General features: G+C 51.7%; 1 protein-coding gene across 1 annotated transcript in view; it reads left to right on the top strand.

Annotated features, from left to right (window-relative positions):
• Positions 1–11,591, top strand: part of SH3PXD2B (SH3 and PX domains 2B) — an 87,368-nt gene extending 75,777 nt beyond the window's left edge. Inside the window, exons 10-13 of the mRNA XM_040972259.1 lie at positions 208–434; positions 2,514–2,563; positions 3,775–3,900; positions 9,463–11,591. Coding sequence (XP_040828193.1) covers positions 208–434; positions 2,514–2,563; positions 3,775–3,900; positions 9,463–10,980 — 1,921 coding nt within the window. The 3' untranslated portion in view covers positions 10,981–11,591. The remainder of the gene's footprint in view (positions 1–207; positions 435–2,513; positions 2,564–3,774; positions 3,901–9,462) is intronic.
• The last annotated feature ends 1,309 nt before the right edge of the window (positions 11,592–12,900 follow it).

Here is a 12,900-nt window from a genome sequence, read left to right as displayed (position 1 = left end):
ACTGCAAGCCAGGAGGGCCAGGTGGGAAAGCCCTCAGGCTGCACCTGGAGGGGGTGAGTCAGTCACTGCAGGCCTCTGGCCCTAGGCAGTTGCAGTCCCTGGTTCCTGCTGTGGGGACCTGAAGTTGACTCACAGTGGAAGTGTGACTGCTGCCCTGAGGCCTGGCAGAGCAAGTGCGGCCAGCATCCTTCTTCCTCCTCCTCCTAGGTACCAAGGCAAAGAAGGCTGGGCCCCCGCCTCGTACCTGAAGAAGAGTAGTGGGGAACCCCTACCCCCGAAGCTTGGCCTCGGCTCACCCTCCCACTCCGGGGCCCTGGATCTAGATGGTGTTTCCAGGCAACAGAATGCAGTGGGCAGGGAGAAAGAGCTGCTCAACAACCAGAGAGATGGCCGGTTCGAAGGCCGCCTAGGGCCCGACGGGGACTCCAAGCAGAGTGAGTGACTCTCACACCCCCAAAAGCTCCTGGGGACTACTGTGGACCAGGTTACATGCTCATGTCCCTTATCTGCGAAGTGTCCCTGCTCTCCCCTCTCACCCACCGCCGCTCCCTTCCCCACCAACCCTCAGTTAGAAAACAAGGACTCAGAAAACCCTGGAATGTGTTCCTGATCATTCAGCTAGCAAATTGTAGGATCTGAGTCAAGAGGCATTGCTCTGCTGTCCTTGGTCATGGTTCTCCACCATATCCTGATGCTCACACCACTACTAGGTGTCAACCCTCTTCTAACTAGTCTCATTGGCCCCTCCTAGCCACCCGTAAAGGACTTACCTGGTTTTATTCTACAGAATTTAGGAATCAGAAAGAGGAGGTGACATGTCCCAGAACACCAACCAGTAAATGCTGGGACTGGGATTTGAACCCAGCGAAGTAGGACCTATGCCTTCTCCATTTCTGAGTCTGGAGAGGAAGAGCCTAGCCCAGCATGAGTACACTACTATAGCATGTTATTCCTCTCGCCTTGCAAAGCCTCCCAGCATACTTGGCCATTTTATGGTCCCCACACACCTGAGTGCAAGGTTCATCACTGGTATCTGGGTCGCATCCAAGACTCTGGCAGCAAGAGCCTGTCCTGGTTGTCCAAGGAAGTGGGGGTCTGTTGAGAAAGGGCTTTCTACTACACAGAGGTGTAGTGTCCCTGGCCATCTCTGCCAAGGGGCAGTGACCTTTGGAGTCCTCAGCCAAACATCATCCTCTCTGCTTAACTGCCCTGAGAAAACATGTGCACTGCAGTGTTGGCTCATGTGCCACAGCAGGGTTTCTGGCTAGCCCTGTGTTTCTGTATTCTAACATACTGGCCAACAGTGCAGGGACATTCCTGGTAACACAGAAGGACAAGTAAATGTCTACATCCTCATGTCTTTGTTGGGATATAAGTTGGTGCCAAAGCAAAGGCTCCACTAACACCCTCATTTATATACCCAGTAACAGTGGCTCAGATTATCTAGCTAATTATTTCTAGATAGGTATCTAGAGATGATTGAGCAACTCTGTGCAGCCAAGAGTTTCATTGCCAAATTTTGTTAATTCTATGTCTGACTTGCATGGCTCTCCTCCACCTGGCCCAGGATGGCTCACCCGAGAGTCCAGCCTGCAAGCCAGGAGGGCCAGGAAAGAGGGCAGGGAAAAATGAAAGGCACAACCCAAGCTACACACCTTCCACTTTCTCTCACATCCCATTGGCCAGAACTTAGTCACGTGGAAACACCTAGCTGCAAGGGAGTCTGAGAAATGGAGCCTAGATAGGTAGCTCACTGTCTTGGCTAAAATTCTGCTGTTGTTTATTTTAATAGAAACCCAGGGAAATGGATAATTTGAGGGAGTAGTACTGTGCTGTGCACCCTAAATGTCCAGCTCCCCCTTTAGGTGGACCACAGCACCCAAAGAGGCCTCCTAGAGCCCAGGGCTTTGGCCCACCGTGGAGTCCTACTTGTAATCCTGAGATCCAGAGCTAGGCTAGCCCTACTCCAGAATGAAAATCCGTGTCGTCATCAGCCCCAGGGATCAGTGTGACTGTGCATCAGGCAGTTTGCTATAGAGCACAAAACCCGCCACAGTGACACTTCTCCCATGGCTGCCATGTACCAGAAGACCCACAAACATTGTCAATGGCCATTTGTACCGCTGCCCCTTGGAGGCACACGCTAGGCTTGCTGTATACATCAGTGGAGAAAAGGGTCCATCCCCAGAGCTGAGCTGAGCTCCTTCTCCGTGCTCTTCTGAAGCCTACGCTTTGGGCCATTGCAGTGCTCCAGGAGCCTGCACCATCTCCTCTCATGCCTGCATAGAAAACAGCCAGGAAAAGGCATGGGAGGTGAGTCCCCAGGCAAACACAAGCCACTCAGGCTGTCCCCATGATCAGGGCCACAGCTGCATGTTAACTGCCCTCCCCTCCCAGGCATAGGCTATGGCTAAGTTTCTGCAGAAGGGAGCTGATCTTTCCCAGCTACTGCCACCAGGATTTTATCTGTAGACCACTGCCCAGGAATAAAATGGGATCTCATTCCTTTGCAGGATCACCAAAGATGAGGCAGAGACCTCCTCCTCGTCGGGACATGACTATTGTAAGTGCACTCCTGCTGCTGGACGGGGGTAGGGAGTGTTGATTGCAACCTGTCGGGGATGCCCATGGCCACTCACACACCCCTGCTCTTTCTTGGGGTACTCTCTTTCCTGTCCACACAACAATGGATGAGGCCGCTGGTCCCCTGAATGGGTGGAAGAAATGAGAACGAGAAGATCGAGCTACTTGCCCAGGTCCCAACATGTCTTTGTGACAGTCAGGCCTTGGGCCCTGCCCGCTGATCCCACCTGTCACTGTCTTACATGGCTCTTGTCAGATCAGACAGCGGGTGGTCCAAGCTTCAGTGGGAGGTGGACGCAGCTTGTGATGTCATTCCAGCATTCTGCTTTTATCCTCCTGGGTGAAATCTGTGAGGCTGCCTTTTTACCCCATGCCAGGGAGGACCCCTAACCCCAAAATACAGAAGTTGTTAAATGTGAAACTTTTTGAGCAATCACATGATGCCACCGATGGAAAATTTCATACCATGAAACTTCGTTGCTTGCATAAAATGATTTAAAATACCCCATAAAATGATTCCCAGTCTGTGTGTGTAAGGTGTGCATGAATGACAAATTAATTGCATTTTTAGACTTAGATACTCTCCCAAAGATGTCCCATTGTATAGGTTCAAACATTTAAAAAGCTGAAAAAAAAAAAAAAAAGAAAAACCAAGTCTAAAATGCAAATAGTTCCAGGCATTTCAGTGAAGAGATGCCCAACTTCTGCTTGGGAAAATTAGCCTTTTTCTAAGTTTTCTGCTTATTGAGCACCTACTGTATTCCAGTGTACTTGCTGATTTTCTACATTAGCTGACTAGTACTTACAGCAGCTCCAAAATGTAGATAATGATGTGTTTATTCCACAAGGATTCAAACTTGAGGCTCCAGAAGGGGAGCACTTTGCCCAGTTTTGCCCCCATCATCAGTATTTCCAACCCAGATGTTCTTTCCACAGTCCTCACCAGCTCCCATGTGGAGAACATCACCTTGCCCCAAATAGTCATGGCATGTTTTTTCTGGTCACCCTCAAGTTGAAGGGCCCGCAGGATCTCATCAGGAGATGCCCATCTGAGTGGCCCTCCAATTGGTTTCTTAAAATGGGACCAGGCATACCAGGGTCTCTACTCAAGGGTGACTGTGTGCCCCTGGCCCGCTTCAGTGTCAGGTTCAGGCAGTCCATCACAGCCAGTCCTGTGTTTAATCATACTAGCCTCGCGGCCTCCATCTGCCCAAACCGCCCATCCCGCCGCAAGTGGAAGAGGAGTACTACACCATCGCCGAGTTCCAGACCACCATCCCCGACGGCATCAGCTTCCAGGCGGGCCTGAAGGTCGAGGTGAGTGGGCCTGCTCTCCCACTCCACTTGGGATCGCCTCCCGCAGCTTTCCCCTCTCAGGAGCCCAGCTGCTTTGGGAATCCCTGGCTCATTAGCACCATTGCCTCTTTCCCCTTGGCCTCAGAAAAACACTGGTGGATTCCCCAGCTCTCAAGATTGGGCTGCTTTTATTCCCACCTCCTTGTTACCCCCACCCCACTTCTGCTTTCCTTCCCATTCCCTCTGCTTGTCTGCCGAGTTGCCTGTGTAAAGGCCAACATCAAGCTTGCATTTCTCTTCTCTCCTTGGGTTTAGAGCCGGAAGGTGTTCCTGAGCTCCCAAAAAAGAATCTTGTAAGTCTTGGGATAGCAACACAGACCAGGAATTGGAATCCTTAGGAGCTGGCTATTTCTAAGATCCCTGCCTCCACCTCTGCCCATCTGCCAGCACTTCACGATGTCTTTGCCAGTTACCTTTGCAGCAGGTGCTTCCTTCCTTAGCTGATGTCCCAAAGTGGTCCTTTGTTTAGCAGTTGGTTACATAGGTGTGTAGGTTGCTGGAGGGTGAGTGGGTGTTTTGTAGTTTGTTCCCTCCATTAGAACATAAACTCTTCAAAATCAGGAACTGTATCCATTGATAGCAGTTTCCTAGCTTATGGCAGATTTTCAATAAGCTTTTTTTTTTTTTTTTAATTTCTTTATTTGGAAGCCTGGTGCGGTAGCTTAGTGGCTAAAGTCCTCATCTTGCACACACCGGCGTCTGTACGGGTGCTGGTTCTGATCCCGGCAGCCCCACTTCTCATCCAGCTTCCTGCTTGTAGCCTGGGAAAGCAGTTGAGGACGGCCCAAAACCTTGGGACCCTGCACCTATGTGGGAGACCTAGAAGAAGCTCCTGGCTCATGGCTTCGGATTGGCTCAGCTCCAGCTGTTGTGGCCACTTGGGGAATGAATCAGTGGACGGATGATCTTCCTCTCTGTCTTTCCTTTTCTCTGTATCTTTGCCTTTCCAATAAAAATAAATAAATCTTTTTATCAAAAAAGAGATTTATTTTCATATGAAAGGCAGATTACAGAGAGAGAATCTTCCATTCACTGGTCACTCCCCAGTGGCCACAAAGGCCAGTGCTGGGTTTGTCCAAAGCCAAGAGCCAGCATCTTCTTCCAGATCTCCCACATAGGTGCACCAACCAACCCAAGGACCTGGCCTGTCCTTTGCTGCCTTCCCAGGCCACCAACAGGGAGCTGGGTTGGAGGTGGACCCAAACAAATGCCCATATAGGATGCCAGCACTGCAAGTGGAAGCTTAGCTTGCTATACTCTGGCACCAGCTTCAGCATTTTTTTAAATTGATAAACTCATCCAGCTGGGTCATGAGCCTCTGAAGACAGGGAGCAGCTATTAAGAGTAGCAAAAAAAACTCCCATGGTGTGTACCGGCTGTGCCTGGCCTCTGGCCATCATTCTTACCTCAGTACAAAGTTGTTCACCTTTGTGGAACTCCCCTGGCTTAAAGGTAGATGTGTGTGTGGCTTGTATGTAATTAAAATGAGAAGCAGCAGCCAAATAGGCCACAGTTAGCACTTGGTCCATCCGTGAATGCCCAAAGAACAGAAGTGATTTGACTCACAGTGCTGAGAAGTCCTAGAGCCTCATGTCAGCGTCTGGCGCTGGCCTGCTGCTGCATCGTCACCTGGCAGAGGGCATCCCACAGCGCTACAGGCCCAGCTGCTAGCTCCCAAGCCAGGAGAGCTGCCAGGGAGGCCCGAACCTCATGCCCGCAACTAATCCTAAAGGCACATGAAGCCGGGCATGAAGTTCCCAACATATGAACTTGGTGGGGGCATATCCGGAACCCATCCCACACTGACTAAGTGCTGGGCCTGGTACTGAGCACTGGTAGCTTGCCCAGAATTGTTGCATCTTGAGCTGGGAGCTCCTGTTATTTTTCCCATTGGTCCAGCAGGCTCTTCCCATCTCACTCTGCCTGGAACCCCCGTCCCTTTGCCTGGCTGCTGATCATCTACCCTCCCTCTCAGACAAGGCACTCAAGGCCTTTATTTTTTTTTTTTAACTGAATTTAACATCTCCAACTCTAACTCACCCTTCACCTCCCTCCTACTCCTCCAAGAAACCAGTTCACATTGGTTTCCTTCCATATCCACCCTGCATTACCATCTAGGAGACTACTTTCCAAGGTTCTTAAGTAAGTTCATGGTCAATATTATTGTGAAAAAAATGATGCATGGATAAGACATATTTATTTTTATTGAAAAGGCAGAGTTACAGAGAGGAGAGTCAGAGGTAAATTTTCCCTCCACTGGTTCACTCTTAAAATGGTTGCAGCAGCCGGAGCTGAGCCGATCTGAAACCAGGAGCTTCTTCTGGGTCTCCCACGCGGGTGCAGGGGCCCAAAGTCTTGGGCCAGCCCTGGTGCTTTCCCAGGCCATCAGCATGGAACTGAATCAGAAGTATAACAGCTGGAACTCAAACTAGTGCCTATATGGGATGCCAGCACCACAGGTGGAGGCTTAGCCAACTATGCTATTACTCCAGCACTCCCCCCACACACACACTTTTTTTTTTTTAAGATATAATTATTTATTTGGAGAATTACAGAGAGCCAGGTGGGAAAGAGAGATTTTGCATCTGCTGGTTCACTCCCTAAATGGCTGCAATGACCAGGGTAGGGCCAGGTTAAAGCTCAGAGCCAGGAGCTTTTCCAGGTCTGCGACGTTGAGTACAAGGGCTCAAGCTGTCATGCCATCTTCCATTGCCTTCCCAGGCCATTAACAGGGAGCTGCATTGAAAGTGGAGTAGCTGGAACACAAACTGGCACTTCTATGGGATGCCAGTGTAGCGGACATCCAATTAACCGGCTGAACCACAACACCAGTGCCATTCCCACTTCTTAACCACATGAAGCTTAGTGTCTGCAAGGAGGGTTTCAGTGTCGAATTGCAAGTTTAAAGTAATCTTCCCAGAGTAGGTGTTTAGGCTAGTGGTTCAGACACTGAATTTAACCCATGCAGTTTTCATTTTCAACAGCGTTTCTTGATTCTTTTTCCCAGTCACCTATTCTTGTTTCATATATCTGCCATGAGTGTGATGCCCTTCTTTGTCTCTGCAAGGATGTTAACTAGTTTTTACTTAAGGTCTTGTGCCTATTGCTCGTGATCTCTTTCCTCCTTTGTGAGTTCTTTGTAGTGATTGCCTGTCTTCTCGTGGTATTAGTTGTTGTGCTGTGTACAAAGATTCGGGCAGTCAAGTAGCCCCGCAGTCGGAGTCTGTGAGGAGACTTCCAAAAGGTCATGGAGAATGAAATTCAAATATGAATTTATTTTAGTGCAAAAAAAAATTATATAAGCATATTTTTTTAATAATATACATTGTTCATGAGCTTTTTGAGGATCCCCTCATATACAAGGAGCTGGTCTGCTTCTATGAATTCCAGTACCAGCTCAGGGGCTGTGGCGCCAGCTGCTAAGCTAAACCTCTGATCCAAGCCTTCGCACTCACTGTTTTTCCTTGTAAACATTCTCATTTCCTTACTGGCCCTTAAGAACAAGACAAAGGGTCCAGAGAAGGGTTAACCAGCCCCTTGCTTCTGTCTAGTGTAGAGTGGGGCACCCCAGGCTAATGAAACCAGAAGCAGCTTTCCTAATCTTTGGGTGCATCACTCGCTGCTTCACTCTTTCCTGAAACCAGAAGTCCAGCATGCACGTTATAAAGGCTTTCTCTCCCAGAGTGCTGAAAACATTATGGATTTTTTTTTTCTCCTTGAAAACAATGAGTTTCCAGCCCTTTCTGCAAACACATCATTGTCAGAGCATGCTGGCCAGCTGAACACTTACCAGTCAACACCAAAGTCACTCCCTAGCTCAGAAGGTCCAGAAGTGAACCGGGTACCCTTTAGCATGCCATCCTCCAGCACTGGAGACCAGAGCTTGCCACTGGGCTTTGTGGACCCCTTCCATTTTCTGGAGGTTTTACAGTCTGTCTGTCTCTCTCTCTCTCTCTCTCTCTCTCTCTCTCTCCCACCCCCATCTCAACCACAACCATCCCTCCTCATTTGCTTCTGCCCTTGGTCTTGTTTCTGCTTGAGCTGAGGCAGTGAAAAGCTCAGCCAACATTCTTCTCCAGGAAGCTCAAATGTTTCCCATCCTCAAGGCTGTTGTGCTTTAACCTTTGATGACATCAGCACAGGCTCTGCCAATGATCCCTGGATGTCGCTGACATTTTTGGCTTAATCAGCTGTTCTTCTCTTCTAATAAATTCCATATGCTCTGTTTTCCTCTTTGCTTGTGCCTCTTGATTCTTCTCAACATTGTCTTAGCCTTCGGAATGGCAGTGGAGTCACGGCATTCTAGAACTACCGTAGTTCCTCCTCCAGACCGTCTTCAAGACTCATGCTGATGATGATGACGGTGTAGGAGCCCACTCTGTGCCAGGGTCCTCATCTACTCATCTTATGTACTTAGCTAGCTAATCTTCCTGCTGATGTGCCTGGGAAACAGTGGACGATGACCCAAGTACTTGGGTCCCTGCGATGTGTGAGACCAGGATGGAGTTCCTGGCTCCTGACTTCACCTTGCCTGAGCCCCTGGGGGAGCAAGCCAGCGGATGGAATCTACCTCCCTGTCTCCGTATTTTCACTTGCCTTTCAAATAAATAAAATGAATCCTTCAGTCCTGTGTCAGCAGCATCCCATATGGGTGTCAGTTTGTGTCCCAGCTGCTCCACTTTGGATCCAGCTCACTTCTGATGGCAGTGCTTGTACCTCTGCCACCACATAGGAGACTCAGGGAAGCAGGCTTTGGCCTGGCTCAGCCCTAGCTGTTGACAGTCAATCTAGAATGAACCAGTAGATGAAAGAGTTTCTCTCTCTCCGACTTTCAAATAGACAAACATTTACAGATAAATAAGTAAAAAGTTAAAAGATGAGTTTATTTTGGTGCAGAACTTTGAAATTTGTGCCTATCAGGGAAGATCCTCAAATAGCTAGTGCATGGATTTCAGAAAGCTTTTGCACCAAAATAAAATTACCTTTGAGTTTCCTTTTCCATGCACTTTTTCAAGTCCACTCATCTGCGTCTTTTGCTGGGTGCTTCTTTAAACTAACAGCCATGCTGCTGCCCTGAACCCCTTGGGTTGACCTACAGTTATACGCAGGCCCAACAGAAGGAAGCAGACCACGGTGGTGGGAGGGGCTGGCTGCGAGTCATGAGGTGAGTGCCTGCCAAGGCACCATCCTTGTGGCATCTCTGCTTGGTAGATTACACTGCAGTGACCCAGAGAAAGGACTTGTTCAAGATTGGCCCTCCTCTTCCATGCTCACTTTCTCTACTTGACCTTTTCTCTTCCATGAACTACCTGTTCTCAAGTCCTCATCTCGGGGATGGCTTCTGAGGGGATCCAGGGTGGGGCAAGGCCCTGCACCCCACGACAGATGACCCTGGCACATGGGAGCATCTCTGTGGCTGGCAGCTTCTAGAGCTTGGAGTATAGGTGGGCTCTCCCACAGCCTGGAATGCTGTGGTCTCGGCACCAGACCCCCCTGAGTGTTTCACCATGTCATGACTTCCAGGTGATTGAGAAAAACCTGAGCGGCTGGTGGTACATTCAGATTGAGGATAAAGAAGGCTGGGCCCCTGCCACTTTCATTGACAAGTACAAGAAGACCAGCAATGCCTCGAGACCCAACTTTCTGGCTCCCCTGCCCCATGAGGTGGCCCAGCTCCGGCTCGGGGATGTGGCTGCCGTGGAGAATAATGCAGGAGGTGACGCCGTGGGGCCCTCGCGGCCCCTGCCGGAGGCACCACACGGTGCCATGGACTTTGGAATGCCCTGGTCCAAGGACTGGAAGGGCGGGAAGGACATCCTGCGGAAAGCATCTTCAGACGCGTCTGCGTCAGCGGGCTACGAAGAAATCTCCGACCCAGATCTGGAGGAGAAACCCAGCCTCCCTCCTCGCAAGGAGTCCATCATTAAGTCAGAAGGAGAGCTGCTGGAACGCGAGCGGCAGAGGCTGGAGCAGCTCCGGGGCTCTTCACCCAAGCCCCCGGGTGTGATCCTGCCCGTCATACCTGCCAAGCACACACCTCCAACCCGGGACAGCAGGCGGCCGGAGCCCCGACCCGAGAAAGGCAAGCTGTTCCAGCTGAAGAACGACATGGGGCTGGAGTGCGGCCACAAGGTGCTAGCCAAAGAGGTGAAGAAGCCCAACCTCCGGCCTGTGTCCAAGTCCAAAGCCGAGCCACCACCCGACGAGAAGCCAGAAGCCGCGACCCAGAACCCCTTCTTGAAGTCCAGACCTCAGGTTAGGCCCAAACCGGCTCCCTCCCCCAAGACGGAGCCACCTCAGGGTGAAGACCAAGTGGACATCTGTAACCTCAGGAGTAAGCTCAGGCCCGCCAAGGTCCCCGAGAAAGCCTCCGTGGACGGGGATGGTCTTCAAGATGCAGCCCTCAGCCGAAATTTCCTCCCAGGAGGTTCCCAGGACAGGCCGGGTAGACCAGAGGGACTCAACCCAAAGGAGGCAGTGTGCAGAGCTCCTCTGAGGTCAGCCAAGACCTCAGACCCCGTGCCCAAGGCTGTGCCTGTCCCGCTCCAGGAAACTCAGCAGCAGAGACCAGTGGTCCCACCCCGGAGACCTCCCCCACCCAAGAAGACCTCATCAGCCTCAGCCTCCAGGCCCCTCCCAGAGGTCAGAGGGCCACAGCGTGAAGTCCATGACGGTAGGGCTGTACCTGGCCCAGGCCGCCCCTTGCTTGTCCCTCCCAAAGCCAAACCGTTCCTCTCCAACTCCTCAGGGAGCCAGGATGACATGCGAGGAGGTCCCCGGCCAGATGCCGGCAGAGCAGGAGAAGGCAGAGAGAAAGCGCCCACCACCACTGCCTTCGCCAATGCCGACAGCTCCAGGGACTCTGTATACGTGGCTGTGGCCAACTTCGAAGGTGACGCAGACACCAGCAGCTTCCAGGAAGGGACAGTGTTCGAAGTCCGGGAGAAGAACAGCAGCGGCTGGTGGTTCTGCCAGGTCCTGAGTGGGGCGCCTTCCTGGGAAGGCTGGATCCCTTCCAACTATCTCCGCAAGAAGCCATAGGAGCCCCCTGACCTCCGTGGCTCGCTGTCTCTGCTGGTGACCTACCTATTTAATATGCCTCTTAATTTATCATTCTCCATGCAGCTTTGAAGGAAGACCCAGAGGCCTTTGGGTGCTTCGCTCCCACAGGTGCAGAGCTAGTCACTGAGACAGCAGGAGCCCAGAGGGTCCGAATCCCACCATCACAGCACCTACTGCTGTAGGCGCCCACACCCTGGTACCCACACCCTGGCTCTCTGTCTTCCACGTCAGCATCACTGCCTTATTAGCCAGTGGCAGTAGGACAGTAACTGTCCTGGGTCCCCTGGGACTAGGTGGAACCTGTCCCTGAAGATGAACTCCAGAGAAGGTCTGTTTCTAGTGGCTTGTACAAGGCACAGCAATGGGCAGACCACATGGTTCATGAAGACTTGCTCTAACTCTTGCATGGTTCCCAAATGCCTGGCACTGGACAGAACTGCATCCTGTGGAAGCCAACTCTATAGCCAGGCCCTAGGACAGTGTGCTTTTCCTGAAGCCTCAGACCCATGAGCTTCTGCGGTCCAACCAGATGCAGTTTTACCAGAAGCAGCCCTGAGGGCCACCCTGCATCCCATCCTCCAAAATGGGACCCTGGTCCTACGTCACCTTCCTACCACAAGCTCCTGTCCATGCAGGGCTTTTTAATAAGTTTCCACACCCCTGACATGGGATGTTTCACTTTTGTCTCCCTAGGCAAGAGTTGTTACAAAAATGACTCTTTGCTTAGTAGCCAGTAGGTGCCAGGCATTGGGTTCGGCACTTGGCATTCATGGTGTAACCCTCCCTTCTAATATGCCCATTTTAAAGATGAGGATACTTCAGCCCAAAGGCACACTGCTAGGAAGAAGAGGAGCGAGGATTAGAACCCAGTTATGCCAGGCTCCAGTGTCTGAGCTATTCTCCCTGAAAGAGGAAAGCAAGGAAGGATCTGGCCTGACACCAAGAGGTATCAGGTGACTCCGATGGTATAGGTGAGGGGTTACTGTTCTCAGACCTCACCATGCTCCTCCAGCCCACTGTGACGTGAGTCCCAGGCTGCCCTGGCCCTTTTGCACCTGCTTCTTCATGCCAGATGATGCCTGGGTCACTGGCAGTTGGCACAGAGCCCTGTTCCCTTTCCCTGCTCCTATGCTGGTCCCCTGGGGCATGGCACTTGCAGCCCAGAGGGCGCTGAGGTGGTCTCATGGCCAGCCCTAGTGGCTCAGGGACCAGCACTGGCTCTCCAACAAAGCAGGCATGGCAAGCAGTGACATGTACCCTACAAGACAGGGACCCCAAGGCCAGGTAAACTTCTCTCCCTTCCAGCTGTTGCCTCCTGGCCTGCGTGGTATGTGTAGAGTAGTATTCTTCCTTTATTTTTCATGCACGCTCCTTTATCTGGTTTCCCCCTGAGAGGAACCCAGGGTACTCCTTTCACTCATTTTGACAGATGGGGTTAACTGAGGCAGGAAGAAGTGCTGCATGGTCATTGCAGAACTTGCCAGAAACTGCAGGTGCTAGCTTTCAGCCCAGAGCTCTCCCCCTGTGAAATAGGCTGCATGGGGGAAGGGAAGGGTTAGGACAAAAGCCCCCTCCCTCTCCTACTCGGCGGCCCCTCCCAGGGATCCGCAGCTAACGTCCTTGTGACCACAAAGCCAGCCTTCCAGGGAAATGTTGTCATCCACTGCAATGCCAAAGATTTCTGTGCACACAGCCTCTCCTGTTCCCCCACGCCCCGGCGCCTGACACATAGCCCTGACCGCTTCTGCCATCTCCAGGAGCTCCTTGCAGCCCCTTGCCTCAACGGCCTCTCAGCTCCCACCCCAGAGACTCCCCCTGTCAGGGGCTCCTGTCCCTTCCTGGTTCCCGGTGCTCAGGCCTTGGGGGAGGTGCTGGGAGAAGGTCTCCCAGAGCTCTGCC

This window comes from Ochotona curzoniae, unplaced genomic scaffold (genome assembly GCF_017591425.1).
Source record: "Ochotona curzoniae isolate NIBS_2020 unplaced genomic scaffold, NIBS_Ocur_1.0 contig_1, whole genome shotgun sequence".
In the NCBI taxonomy this organism is placed as follows: Eukaryota; Metazoa; Chordata; class Mammalia; order Lagomorpha; family Ochotonidae; genus Ochotona; species Ochotona curzoniae.
The sequence above is the reverse complement of the archived record's forward strand: the minus strand, read 5'-3'. Positions and strand labels throughout refer to the sequence as shown.